Consider the following 15649-nt stretch of genomic DNA (forward strand, 5'->3'; position numbering starts at 1 on the left):
CCACTGAAACACAGACACCAATACTACAACCGTACAATGCCTCCCCAAGTTGGTCTCTCACTGCTACAGTATCATCATGAGCATTCATTTAGATCTGTTCAGGCATTCGTGGGTAAATGTATTCCTCTTGGAATCAATGAGTGTTGGCTCAGTAATTACCATCTCTCAGAATAAATGGATTAATTCAGTATTCCTTGATACTGAAGCAAACTGAAGCAAATAGAATGTACACATTGATAATTTCACAACAAGTATTTAATATTAGGCAGCTGGATCAAATCAGGGTGTGCTGATGAAACACAGGAGGAGTGTTCCTGCTTTGCTCTAGTCTATATCGGACTCCTGCAAGGCTGCAGATCTAATTATGGTGTTAATTACAGCTATACTGCATTTGGAAAAGGATATTTCTTTATAAAACATGACACACAGGTATTTGTTGTTGGAGGTTTTGTTCATAATCCCACCACTCTCTATAGACAATAGAAGGAGGGCTGAATTAGGCCATCTCCACCATCTGTAGCTTATTGCTCAGGATGGTGGCTCCTATCCTTGTGGCATCTGTGCAGAGATGGTGTGATTTACAGGTTCACGGGCATGCCAGTCAATGACAACAGGGACACAGACAAGCACTCTCACTGCATCACCAGTGTCCCTCCCCTGTGGGAAAGCTGTCAACTCCACTTCTATGACTGAGCTTAATGCACAGAGGGGGTTGTTGGCTTAATGATGCATAGTGCATCTCTTCACTCTTAGACTCACCTAGGGAGTACATCTTGACTCTACAGAAGAAGTAGCCAGGAGAAAATAAATCAATATAGTTGGCAGAGGTTGTCCTCTTGCCCTTTGATGCTTCTGCATTAACAGAGATATACTTTGCAGTCTTGAACTTACACGAAACACACTCGGTTTTGCAACTTTGCACTAGTCAACAGCACTCATGAAGAAGATCTTTAGAAGGCTGTGTGCTCTGTACATGGAGGAAGACTAAAATGATGGAAACACAAGGAGTATAGCCTGAGAGAAGAATGCCTGACACTGTGTATGACTTAGCTTGAGGTCTCTAAATCTGGTGGATTTTTTAAGAGGCTTGGGGGCCAGTCAGGATTGAGGTCAGTAACCACAGGGTCAGTTAAAATTCCACTGAAGTATATTAAGACACCCATCTGGCATCACTCTGAGGTACATGAAATTGTGGGAATGTGGACAGATGAACTACAGTTTTTGAGGGGCTATATATTTATGGAATGAATCCTAGAAAAAGAAAAGAAAGCCACAACAAGAGTCCAAAAATGTCCCCATGAATCCCTGGTTAGAAATATGTCATACAAATTTATTATAATGTGACATGGAAGTACGCGAGGTCTCTTAGTTTGTACTGTGTACAGAGCAGTACACAAACAACGCTTTGACAACAGGAAGAGCATTAGGCAAATGTTGGACATAGCACCAACACCACCAACCAGTTTCTCAAACATTTGGTCAAATCATGCAACATATAAAACTTTCCTATTTACATTTTTATACCTTTGAATTGCTTTTCTGAAACATAAATATGTAAACATGTACAGTATAAATCTCCTGACTCTCTGGAGGAAAGGAGTTCGCAGTTTTTCTACTCTCAATCTCTCCATCTTACCATTTGGTCCACATTTCCAAAATTTGAAGGACATTTGCTGTATTCTCAAAATCCAAAAAGGTACAATTGTGCCACCAATATGCTGAAAAATCTACCAAGCAGTATTTTGTGGAAGTTTGCATTCAGAAAGTAAGAAGAAAGTTCCCCAACCACCATCATAAAAGGGTCAGACATAGCCTGTGACAATTCTTTGAAAGATGACAATGTTGCATTCAGGAAAAAACAAAGCATAATATTAAAGTTGAAATATTTTAAATGTAAACTTCAAAGCAGCTTCTATTATAATACATTTCATCCACTGGGATATTAGTGGCGCAAAAGGAAGTACATTCTCATCTATGACCTTGATAGGGAAATCATGACTAATGGAGGAAGGATTACAGTGGTTATACAGGCTCTCCTTTTTCTGACAGGGACAGTTGGTGGATTTTAATAGTGGGAACGTTTCTGACAGAAGGGGGTTGGGCACAGTCTGAATCCTGTGGGGGAGTCCCATGGCTAAGGATGCAGCAGCAGGTCCGATGAAAGCTTTTACTGCAGAGTTTGGCCACTTTAGCCCTGCCCGTCTCAGCTGGTCCAGATGCACGTGTGGGGCCTTCAGAAAAGACCTTCCACTCCCTGCCGTCTCTGAAGGAAGGAGTTCTGGACAGGGCCATAGAAGAGGAGGGACTGAGGCGACAGGGAGCTGCCCTGTTGTCCAGGCCCAGAGTGAGGGGCTGGTTGTGACCTTTAGTTTGACTTTGACTTGCACTCAGGTGGTGATGGTGTGGTTTGGGAGTCATTCTTAAACAGTGTGCTCCGAGTAAACTCTGGAAAGCTTTCTTAAACTCCTGGTTGGAGCATGGGTAGATGATGGGATTAATGCAGCTGTTGAAGTAACCAAGCCAGAAGGTGATCTTGAACACAGTCTCTGAAGGTCTGTATGCAGGGAACATAGAGCCTGTAGGGACAGTAACCACATAAGAAAAGAAAGAATAATTATGATTTATTGTCAGAAACATGCAGTCATACAGTTATGTTGATGGCTCTGTGAGGCTGCATTTTAGCACAGCAGAAATTTTAATTAAATGGTAATATTAGCATGACTAGCAACATACAGCTTAAAGGTTGGCATGCTAATGTGTACTAGTTAATCTTTTACAATCTTAATTTAACGTGTGGGCATATAAATCTATAGCTGTTAGCTAAGCTGTCATGAGTCAAATGGGGAAAATTAAATATTTGATCTGGTGATGGAGCTGGATGAAGGTATGGCCAAAGTTTGTCTTCTAGGAATTTTGAATATATGTGGTAATAATTTAAATATGTTTCAGTTAGAAAAGTAGTGAAATGTCAGCAGATGACCTGAGTTTTAAGAATTCATCCTGTGGGGTGACATGACAATATGTTTAAATGTCTTCAAATGTCATCAAACTGTTTCATTAAAAAATAAGTCAAAACATTAATCTGCTGGTCATACTAAAGGGGAAAACAACAGATTGCCACCAAAATTCATCCTCTTAGAAATTTCACTCTGAGTCAATGTGATAAATTAACTAACCAATAAATATGCTGTCCCTTGAGCTATAGCACACCTTCCATTATGCATATACCATTTTTAAAGCTTCAGTTTATTCCTTATAAACAACCATTAGTGGACTGGATACCCAACAGATCTGCAACTACTGAGAAACACATCATTGCTCTCATTTACTGTACATCCACTCCAGACGATTTATTTTTGGTTGTTCTATCCAGTTTTTAAAAAAACAAGCCACTCACTTGCTATCAAGCTACGGGTTTTATTAAAATAACCGTCATACATTGTGTTGCTCAGTCATAGGAGATAGTTAGTGGGGTTTTTAATGAAGAAGCAATAGGCACATTACATACCGGCCTGCTTGTCAGTGTAAATGCAGGTGACTCTTCACATACTGTATCTAGTGGGTACCAGTGAAACATTAAAATAATTAAATGGCTGACTTCTTGTGTGGCTGCAATATATCTATCTATCATCGAGGTAGCAGGGGAGAAGCTGTCCTGTGAAATGCATTATTGGGCGAGCTGTTGCAGACAGTTAAACGTGGGCTTTTGAAAAATGAGCATGAGATTTAGAGATAGAAAAAAGAGATGGAAAGAGTTTGAGAGCAAATTATTTTGTGCCTATAGCTCATACGTCGTATCCACAGCTGTGGCAAAAAGAACAACTCTGGTATTGCTGGTACCCTTGATAGATTCATTTTTTGAGTGCAACTAGAAAAGTATCTGTTGAATAAATGTATAGTCTTAAATCACAGCAGCATCATCTGGAAACTGCATTAGTGCAATTTTTGTATATTTTAAAGTCTGTTGTATAACTTATGGTGTGTTTTTCACAGCTGAAATATGATGTTTTCACCTGACAGTGACAAAATGGTGCATTCTAGGACAAATACAAAAAGCAGGGGAGGAGACAATATTTCTTGCCTGCATTAATCAAATAGCTTAGTAATATAGACAATAACACTATAGCTAACGCTAATGATTAAAATATTCCAGAACGATTAAAATATGACTAAATGCAATTTTCTAACCATAACATTAATTTTAAAGCAGCATTAATTGATATTGGCCACTTATTATATATTGGCCACAAACAATTTTTGATACAGCCTGCAAACATGAAGTGATTTTAAATGGACTTAAGTATCTCGACTTTCTTTGGAAAGCTGAGTTATTAACTGTCATGTAAAAGGGAAACCTGGTTTTCTAAATAAGGGCAGGGGATTAGGGATACTTGGTCTTTCCATTTCTCCTGGAGAATGCGGATTTCTTTGATATATGGGTGCGTAACCACATTTCTAATCATCTTTCTTCAACAGTGCATGTGTATAGCAACAGGCTGCAAACATGAACAGGAACAAGCTGCTGCATGAAAGACTGACTGAGGAAAAGTCATTAAGGGATCATTGTAGGAGCAATGCCGTCAAAGTCTAAATGAAAATGAAATGAGCACAAAATGCCTTGTTGAATTTTAAAGAAGTTTATTCAGACAGTTTGCACTGTGGATCAGCTGTGTCTCTCTTTCCCCTCACTTTTCCTATCTCCCACTGCGCTGTCACTCTGCTTCTCTATTATGCAGAGGCATGAACACAGCAAAAAGTCAGGAAGCAGCGTTTTCTGTCACTATACAGGTACAATCTGTGAGCCAAAATAAGTCTGAGAAATCACATTATTCTACTGCTGCATTTACAGTGTACATGAATTTCCACTAGCCACGTTTCTTGAGTACATGTATATTTTGTTGCCCGATTACCCGAGAAACCTGGTTAATTAAGTGCATGTAAATGCACTCATTGAGCTCATTTGTAGCTGTGTTTCTGGCCAACTGATGAAATCAGTGCTTTCCTGTATTAGTGGAGATTTTGTAAAATTTTTATTTTCCTGCTGAAAAACACCTGCCTGCTACTCGAGTCAAGGTTGATGACAGCTGCGAGTGAACCAAAGCAGTAAACAATGATCTGACAGATGAGTGGTACTCACACGCAAGTGGTAGCAGCGCACTTGTAAAATGTCAATGGTGTTATGGCTCTAGGCAGGTTTGATGAAGCAAGGGATATTTGAAGCATATATTCACAAAACACATTTATTAATTAATGCGAAAAATGACACTTTTGTTTTGTTTTATTTCAGACCAGAGTTGTCTATTAATATGTGGAGTATGTAAGTGAAAGACATTAAAAAACATAGCACAGCTAGGGATAATTGCAGAGTTATCAGACACCTTTCACATTACACATAGACATTTGACTCCTTTTTAAAATTTTGATTGGTGAAGCTTTAAATACATTTTCTAGGCTTTAGAGGCGTGCCCCATGGTGGGTCAGCAGACTGTGATGCTATGGATATTCGTAAAGGTGCAACAGTGCACACTTGTGGAATGTTAAAGAGAGAAGGAAACAATCCTCAAATAGACACAGAGTGGAATGAGTTCGCCTTTTTTAGTTTTTCACATAATCAAATTCCCACAGTACAATGTTTACTCAAATAAACCAACTCAGACAATCACAACTTATGTAGCTCTACACATCAAAACTACATCATTGCTAGGTGATTCATTGCTAAATCTGTCATTGTCCACAGACTTATGTGGCAGCGGTATGCAGCCTGACGCCAGTATCACTAAGGGAGCATTGCTAAGCTGAGGCTTTTCTTCATTTGCCAGTCAGGAAAGTACTCAGGAAAATAGAAGCAGCTATATTTACAAGCATGAGAGCATGGAATAAATAAAAACCCTGAGGGATATGTGAGGGTTTTGTCATATCTCATATCTACTTGGTTTAGATTTCCTTTTCACATTGACACCAGCACATCAGTGCATGCAAGGCATGCATTTGCTTTCTAGCTTATCTTCATCAACCTCTTAAAGGGAACATCATATAAGGTTTGACACTGATGTCTATCATTCTGGAATGGCTTGACACTTTCTTCATGGGTCAATGTGTGAAATATATTATTCTAAGCTTTTGTTTACAGACAGACTGGAGGCTGTCAGTGATTTGAAAGATTTATTGAGCCTATATATAGAGAGTCTACCTGGTCGAGTCAGAGCATTTACTGTGCTGCCCAGGAGGCCACAAGGCTTGTCTGGATGATATAAAAGTCAGTGTGCTCCCAGAAGGAGGAATAATTCAATTAACATCATCAAAGTGTTACAGGTCGCCACTGCTTAAAACCTGGGAAAAGCATAAATCGATGGAGAGGTTTGTAATTAATGTACTGTAGAAGTTAAATAGCTTCCCAAATGTGATGTGACTTGCATGTCATAGTCCAGGTGAGCAACTTAAAATATTATTGACTAAAATTCTAAAATCAGAGTTTCAACTGTCCTGTGCATCTTGAAATAATAGAATAGAATATAGTATGCTAATTTTATTTCTTATAAGGAGTTCCATTCAGACACTGGAGCCAGGAGACACTTTACTTAATTAGCATAAAGTTTGGTAACAAGACTAAACAAATTCATCCGTGAGCTTGCTGCTAGGTGGAGTTGATTTTGGTAGGTGACTTAGATTTTTGCTTGCCTTGTACCTCACTTGTAAGTCTGCTAAAAAAGCGTCTGCTAAATGATTAAATGTAAATGGGGGCAACTGTGGTGCAGGAAGGTAGAGTGGTTGTCCACCAATCTCACAGTTGTTGGTTCAATCCCTGGCTCCTCTGGTCACATGTCAAAGTGTCCTTGAGCAAGACACTGAACCCCAACTTAGTTGCTCCCGGTGAGTGTTGGCCAGCTGCATAGCAGCTCCCCCATCGGTGTGTGAATGTGTGTGTGATTGTGAGTGTGAATGGGTAAATAAGAAGCAGTGTAAAGCGCTTTGAGTGCCAATAGGTAGAAAAGCGCTATATAAGTGCAGACCATTTACCAAATGTAAATTAAAATTTTTAGCTTTGGACAAAGTCAGGATTGTAAACTAGTTAAACTACCTAATGAGGACTGAATCTTCACATTTACTGTACAAACACAATCTTCTCATCAAACCTTGCCCAGAAAGTGTCTAAAATTAAAAAATATAATTCAGTAAATAATTAGTGATAAGTAATTCAATAAAGATTGTTTAAATAATACTGAGTGGATGTCATGGACAATTGTTGCTTGGACACCATTTTGTTAGCAAAATTAGGCATCGCAAACAAGTTGAACATGATGATACTCACCGATGGGCAGCACCAGGAAAAAGGGCAGCCAACACAACACGAAACAGCCAACCACAATTCCCAAGGTCTTTGCAGCCTTCTTCTCACGTGAGAACTTAAGCAGCCGCAGGGCAAAATGAGTTCGGCTGCGAAGGGCCTCGTCCTCTGATACGGTTGTGTTGCCTCTGTGTATCCTGAGTATCACATGTTCTGAATCCGATTTCTCTGTCTTGTGGCCTTCCTTCAGGCCCTGGCTCTCTCTGTGAGCTACCACATAAACTCGACAGTACATGGCCAATATGATGGCCAGAGGTAGGTAAAAGGAGCCCACAGCGGAGAAGATAGCATAACCTGGCTCCTCTGTGATCTTGCAGATGGACTCATCCTCTGGTTCTGGCTCTTTCCAGCCAAACAAAGGTCCGACCGATATGATGATAGACAGCACCCACAGTATCATCACTGCCAACAGAGCCCTTTCTTTTGTCATTATAGCCGGGTAACGCAGAGGGTAACTGACTCCAATGTAGCGGTCCACAGAGATCACACAGAGACTCATGATGGAAGCAGTGCAACAGAGCACGTCCACAGCTGCCCAAACATTACAAAAGGTTCTTCCAAACACCCAACGATCCAGGATCTCAAAAATGGCAGAAAAGGGTAGTACAGTGGAGCTCAGCAGCAAGTCCGCCACAGCTAGATTAACTATGAAATAATGCGTGACTGTCCTCAGGTTTCGATAACAAACTACTGAGAGGATTACCAGGATGTTTCCCACAACTCCAAACGCTATGAAGACACCAAGAACCAAACCTAAAACCACAGCCTTCACCACATTGAGCTCTGGGACTAAAACCTGGCTGCAGTTGGAGCAGTTCTGTATCAGAGGAGCTGGGGTCATATTGTCCAGCACGGGAACCATCTGCTCCAGTACTAAGCTGATGCTCAGCACTGTCCTGTGCAGCAAAGATAGACTGAAATACACCTATTTAAGTTCTCTACAGGAGAAAAAGGACACCAGGGCATTCTCATGAATGCCATTAGAGTAATGATCATATTAAGTCTGCCTTGTCAAAACATAATTTGAATGATGATGCCTCTGGCAAATGAGCCATTGCATTAGCAATGCATCAAGAAAAATAAAACTACAGGATGCAGGCAGAAACACTGGGAGAGAAGTATAATACATGCAGACAGAGCCCACTGCGCTGAAATCTGGTAATCTATTTTGAAAATGTTTCAAATGGTAAAACTGGATGTTATTAGGCAGCTGGTGCAAAAACACTTGAACAAATCGCTATACGCATCTTAGAGAAATCTTTGGACGTTCTCTGCGTCGAAAATTGGAGCTTAGGCACAAAATTCAGGTTCATTATCTCAGAAATTGGAGTGAGAAACCACTTTTCAGGGATGGACGATAGGGGAGCAGTAGTCAGCATCCACGTTCCTCTTGTTGAACACAGGGGGCAATTTCAGCTTGAACAAGGAAGCTACAGCGACAGTATCCAGTGCCTTTGAAAAGAGAGACAGAATAATCTTTTTTTGAGAGAATTGATACATCAATCACATATCATCAAAAACAAATGCATTCATCCTTGTTTTGTGCACTGTTTCTTTATTTTTGTATTTTCCCTCCTGCCATGTTACCTAGGCTTCGCTCTATCATGACTGTAGGGGAGAGACAATGTCTGAGCCGCAGTTGCCGTCAAATCAATGTGACCACAACCTCACCTTGTGCTTATCGACCAAACTGAATGCGAGGTTACTGAATAAAGGAAACAACATCAGGACTGACCCAGTTGCCTGTTTCACTGAACCATCTAAAAAAATCACACAAAGCCAGACCGACACCTGACGTGTATTCTTTAACTGTTTGGAGGTGGTAATACAATCCTCAGCGTCCTGCTCCCTGACCTTCAACCTCCAAACTCGTCAATATGTCACCGTGACCTCTAAACACTTAAAGGTTAAAACAATACAATATTAGCCAACAGGTTGACATTAATTGTTTCTACATTTTCCTAGCCTTTGCACCACTAATGGTTTTAAGGAATTCAGTAGTTCAGCGCTCAAAAAGAAGCTTATTCACCTTATTGCTAATTCGCTTAACTTATCATAAAGACTGCAAATAGGAACAAACCTAATCTGGCTTTGTATAAAGGTGAAAAAGTAAAAACAAAACAAACGTCTTTAGTTTTTTTGGATATGATAAACAAACATATAACATATATGTACATATAAACAAGCATCGTGAAGCAGATTAATCAGAGCTTTCACCTGTGCCAGGTCAGCTGTTTTACTTCTTTACTATACTAGGCTCATGATGAGTGTAGCTAATTGTCTTGTAGCTCCACCTCCACAGTTGCTCAGTTTGCGTTTCTACCTGAGTGTCATTACTTCACACTGCTATTCCAGGGTTGCCGAAAGCTCCCCATGACTTTGATGCATTGATTTAAATTCATTTTTACTGTACTGAATTCTAAACAACATCTTGCCATGCAAACTACTTTGACAGATGTGAAATTAATCTTGTCTGTGCGGATTACTGACATTTGCAAAGTGGATGTTCCTTAAACTAAATGTAGCCTAGATTATGGGACTAAAAAAAGTAATGCAACCATGCTGATGATTTTCGGATTTTGTTAAGCTTCTTTATTTGAGACTAAATTAAAAGTTCACTCTGAGTTGCCCTCTTTTCTACTATCTATCTATCTATCTATCTATCTATCTATCTATCTATCTATCTATCTATCTATCTATCTATCTATCTATCTATCTATCTATCTATCTATCTATCTATCTATCTATCTATCTATCTATCTATCTATCTATCTATCTATCTATCTATCTATCTATCCATCTGTCTATCTATCCATCTGTCTTCCTTTTCTCAGATTTCAAAACAATTCCAAGGCTAAACATACTTACCATCATACCACCATTTCCTTTCCTCCATTTCTCTTTGTCACACTTTTAACCACTAGCCACCTTTTCCTTTGTGCCCAAAAGCCTCTGCTCCGCACAGGATCTACACCTGTTTTACACGTTTGATGGAGTTTTATGTCTCAGGTTCTCCTCTGTGCTGGCATGGTGCTGCAAAGCCTGGATACAGCAGCCATCATAGCGCTGCACCTGTGAGCTTCTCCCACCCACTCATATAGAGTGTTGGGGGGATGTCTCTAAGGTAATTATGACAGTAAGAGTCACATGTTGATCCATAGGAGCTCATTACATGATCATATTTTTATCATCTTAAAGTATTAATTGTCTCTGCTGCATTCTAATTGTTTGGCGCTGTCATGTTTTTATAAAAGAACTGAAAACAATAAGCTTGATGGATTTCCTGTCAGACAAATTCATATTAACTTGATCCTTTCAGTCATGTAACGAAGTTTCAGGTCAGTTTAATATTACATCAACGTGGCAGATGATTTTTACAGTACAAGTAAAGAGACGTTGATCTGACATTTATCTCTGCTCAGTGAATATTAGGACTGTGAAAAGTCTGGGAATCCCTTTTATCTTTTCATAATTTTAATATGATAAAGTTTGCTAAAAAGACTAATTATTTGATAACTGACCTAATTACAAGCTGGGAATATTTTAATGAGATTGACTGATATATTATTTGTTCATTCAGTTTATACCTTATATTGACAAGACTCATGATTAAAACTATTAATTTTAAGATTAAGTAAAAGTAACAAAACTTAGTTTCATTGGGCTTTTGATAAACAAGACCTTTTGATTGTAATATTGTAAATTGCAGTATGAATTTAATATTTACAGAGAGTCAAAGTTGCCCAGTGAAAGAGCAGGTGTAAGCATGAACCGGCACTGAGGGTCAGATGCCTTGCTCAGATGCATTTAGTAGTTTGCATTAAAAAAACAACAACAAAAAAAAACATTTAAAGTCCCTGGGGTTACATGCACCTTTCTCCACCCCAGTGTAACATACAAAAATAGACTTTTAGTTATTGGCTATTTTCCAGGCAGAAACATGTTGAAGTGATTGATGTGCTGCTGCTGCTGCTTGAAGAAGACTCCACAGTAATGTTGGGGACAGGCTGAGACACATAGCTCTGCCTGTAGGTATTTTAATTGACCAGGAGTAAATATCCATTGTCACTCAGATATGATCTCTGCCTCTTCATTGGTGTGCTGGGGTTGATCCCAGCTTTATAACCTGAGGCCACTTTGCGGGATTATAGGTGATAGCAGACAGAAAGTGCCATCCACCTTAACAAAATTACAGAAGCAGGGACTTGTTATGGTCTATTGTCACTATAGAAACCTCACAGTGCATTTTTCTGCTATCTTGAACCATATTAAAAGGTGATTTCTTCTTATTTTTATAATCTTTAACACATAAGCTTCAAACATAGAAAGATTTGATTAAAAAAGAAGCATCTTGTAAACAAACTATTTATGGATCAGTGCAACCTACCGTTTTATTTTGGACAACCAAATCCCGCAAAAGGGAATTACATTATTGTTTTGTCCCTCTCCTGCACAACCGAACATGAGATGAGGTTTGAATTCTCGGAAATCTTTCACCCTTTTGTAGCCAATAAGTCCGAATTTGGACAGAATTAAAAAAATTTCCCCACCGTCCACATTTCTAACACGTAGAGCAAATGAAGAAGCGCGTAAATTAGAAATAATAAAAGCAGGGAATAAATATTCATTCACAAAGCTTCTCTTAAACACCTGAAATGACATTTTTCCGCGACTCACCTAACTTTGCGTTGGATTTTCACACCCCGACGGCTTCCCTGAGCCACGTTTGGACTCGGCTGTCATTGCCGACTCGCACCGGGAGACGGTGTAGTGAAAGCCAACTGCGCTCATCATGAAGAACCCTCACATGCCGGTACCAATCCGACCCTCAGGTGCTCCTAGTCTCTTCACACGACGATGAAAACCAAATGACTCATTGCCTTTTCTTCGAACCACTTTCCCCCGCTGTGTAACCCCCCCACCCAAACACCCCACCCCATCCCCCTGACAGCACCACCCAACCAACCATCCTCATCCTCACATCACCTCACTGCGCTTCAGCATCACTCCCCGTGCGTCATCGCTTCCAGTCAGCGTCTAACACCAATGACTTTTCATTCAAAATTGTTTCATTAGTTAGGGTCACTTACCTTGGCACCAAACTGCCACTGAATACAATGAGTGGAGACACTGTGTGATGAAGTACCCCAAGTTTCTTTGTAAACAGTAATAAAAAGACGCATAATGTTTTCAACATTAATTGCAACGTGTTCTGTTAAAATCTCCCCAGATATGAAGAACCTGCTGACCACTTTGACTGAAGACGAAGGTCCTTCGAATTAGTTTAAAACTCAAACTGTTTCCTGTGAATTAGCAATTGCCATTACTTCAGCTGGAGTTAGTCATTCATGTGGTAAAAACATTACTCATAAATGGCAAAAATAGAAAATGTCATTCTTTATATTGATGACTAGCTGGCAGTTTTTAAAAGTCGTGTCCTGTCCTTGACAGAAGTGCATATTTGTCTGTATTTTAAATTATCTCATATTGTTATATATGCTCGCTTTGATTCAAAATGTTCCCTGTGTTTTATCATAATTTCAACAGCATGCTGATAAGAGTTTTATATATTTTTAAAATGTTTCTATTCTCTTCGTGTAAATTCCAAAAGTCTATTAAAGTACATTAAATAAGGACATTAAATGTACTTAAGTACATTAAATGTCAATATTTCTCCTTTTCAGCAACAGTATTAATTCAGTTGGGGATGTGAATAATGTCTGTAATTAATTGATTTACTTAAACTGTAATTTATATCCCTGACAAACTAATTTTAGCCTATTACTTTATCTTTTATCTTCTTCCCTTATTTGTCCTGCACCCTGCCATACACTCATAAATTACACTGTATTAAATCTTTTTCCTTTTATCCAACATAAAGACTATTGACTGTTTAAATATAAAGCCAATGTGCTTTGACATTAAATTACCACAGTAAATTTTTGATTGCTTAATCAAGATGTTCGGCATCTTCCTCTGCTATGAATTTTTGTGATGTGAATAGAATTAAGATATGATGCACATACTGTTTATACAAACCTTATGCTGTATATACCCTTAATCTGTTGCACAACTCAGTCAATACACATTTGTAATGACTAAGGCTTAACAGTCAATTGCAATTGAACGGGGCCTGCAATTTCACCAGGGACATGTTTTTCAACAACCGCTGTGCTTGTACTTCTGAAAATCTTTTTCCAAATAAGCTAAGATGAAGTGTCGAAGCAGAAACAAGCGCTCTAACACACCCACGAGCACACATGAATAAGCACAGTACATTGATTTTTTTGGGGTTGATTCTTTTCTTCCCACAGTGGACAAATCTTCAGTTTAGCCAGTTGGTGTATTCATTGTTTTTCCGCTAGGCTCCAGATAAAAAGACTTTACCTGGGGCTGCTACCAGCTCACCAGAAAGATGTTAGGCTCATCTTTTAAATAAATATTTGACCATTTAAAGTACAGCTTCTCACCGCTGTCAGTGACTTTTATCTTACAATGCTCTGGGATTGTCTTCTTGTGGCTATATCTTTGTGACAAATCCACTTTGTCATGTCAGAGGCAAAATCATGAGCAGGTGTTTAAAAATACATTTCAGTAAAATGTACTGAATAACAGTACCTTGACATTTTGTGTGCATCATAAATTGATTATTTTATAAAAGCAATTGTCACAGATGGAGTTTCGGTAAAAAACAAACAAAAACAATTTCACAGCATTTTAAATCACAATTATCCTAACATTTACAAAGATTATGGCTCATCATTGCATGCATGCATGACTGCCTTGTACCGATGCACACAGACAACTTTCTAAATAAGTAGCCTCTTTACTGCAACAGCAGGACAATTCATGTGTAATTACATATGCATTCAAAACTACCCAGTGAAACTCCCCCGGCTTTATCTTTTGTCATAAAAATATTACAAAACAGATAATCTGTGAAGTGGTACTCATATGTTTTTTTCTGTGCTTGTGGATTTCTTTGTATTTGCATCTTGTTAGGGTCGGTAGCATTAACCAAGACCTGTTGTAAAAGCAATTACCTTTCTGAGTCGCCCATGCAGTGAGGCGGGCTGCTGAGTTTGAAAGATACTGAAATCAATATCTCTGCACTGGAAGAAACATATCCCATCATGGAGGCAACAAACCTGAGCTGAGCTTTCACACTAATGTTGGCATTTACAAAGACATTCACTTTAATTGCATATCAAGAGATTTCCTCTTCTGTATTTCTTAATCTGATGACCTTCCCCCCAAAAAGCAGGTAAATAAAGACAGCTATCATTATGCTGCAGGGTACTGATTTGTTTGTGCAACTGTAAAATGGTATTTAGCTTTATAAATATATATATATAGATATATAAAATGCTTTCCATTCAACAGGAAAATTCAAAATGGAAACAGCCACTTTATCTATTGTGTTGCAATCATATTCTCAAGGCCACAGAGCCACTGATTTTTTTCAACTCAGAAAAAATCTGAGTTGACATTGCAAAATAAAGGTGATAGACTTCGTCATCAGGTTGATGAAGCTCTTTGTGTAAAGTGTGCTGCAGCAGTCTGCAGTCTTCCCACTTACAACTGCAGCTAACCTTAGCCTTCCAGCTGAAATGCAGATTAAAGTGGCTCATCAGTAGCACTGGACAGATTTATCAGACATGTTCATGTAACTTTCTGCAACCACTTTGTATGACATACAATATCTGCCGGTCCTCAAATTATTACCTTTTCATCATTACTGGTTGGCATTTATTATACATGACATCCTAGGCTTCTATGAAAAATATTCAATAAGGATTTGATGATTCAATCAAAATCACATTTGAATCATAATTTTATTACAAGAGGAAGTACATATTATTTGGGTAATGACATATGTGTCTGTAACAGATTTAAACACACAGACCACGAGCAAACGAGTTTCGATGTCTTGCTAACATCAGACAGGCTCATGTTTAGCAGGTGTAATGTAGCACTTAGCACTAAACACAATGTATTGTTGGCTTATGGGAATGTCAGTGGTTTTGCAGGTTTTAGATCATGAACCCTACTACTGGATAAAAATTTCCTAGTAATGACAGTAGAAGAAAAATAAGGGTACCACCAAAGTTGTAACAAATTATACCAAGGAGAACAAAAATGTCTGTACCAAATTACATGACAAGTTACACAAGATACAGAGACATTATATTTAAACCCACAGATGTCAGTTTCATGGTGGTCCTGGAGGAAAAGTCAAAGGTTCACCAACGTGTGTTGGGATTCATCATTTGGAAACCATGAAGAAGCCTGGAGCCTTGCCTG

At 38.8% G+C, this 15649-nt stretch overlaps 1 protein-coding gene across 1 annotated transcript; it reads right to left on the bottom strand.

The window, feature by feature from the left end:
• Positions 1 to 1311: 1311 nt before the first annotated feature.
• Positions 1312 to 12241, bottom strand: adra1aa (adrenoceptor alpha 1Aa). Its single transcript, XM_067522522.1, has 3 exons — positions 12023 to 12241; positions 7310 to 8797; positions 1312 to 2576 (listed from the first exon to the last, which is right to left on the bottom strand). Exons 2-3 carry the CDS (start codon positions 8205 to 8207, stop codon positions 2023 to 2025), a joined length of 1452 nt encoding a protein of 483 aa, XP_067378623.1. The 5' UTR covers positions 8208 to 8797; positions 12023 to 12241; the 3' UTR covers positions 1312 to 2022.
• Positions 12242 to 15649: the final 3408 nt, after the last annotated feature.

The sequence above is a fragment of the Channa argus genome, chromosome 11, assembly GCF_033026475.1.
Source record: "Channa argus isolate prfri chromosome 11, Channa argus male v1.0, whole genome shotgun sequence".
Taxonomy (NCBI): domain Eukaryota; kingdom Metazoa; phylum Chordata; class Actinopteri; order Anabantiformes; family Channidae; genus Channa; species Channa argus.

Bases quoted from the DNA above. Each gene is read 5' to 3' on its own strand.
- adra1aa (XM_067522522.1), bottom strand. From the start codon at position 8,207: ATGGTTCCCGTGCTGGACAATATGACCCCAGCTCCTCTGATACAGAAC. The intron at 2,577-7,309 runs GTGAGTATCATC...CTGTCCCTACAG, and splicing joins TTTCCTGGTGCTGCCCATCG to GCTCTATGTTCCCTGCATAC.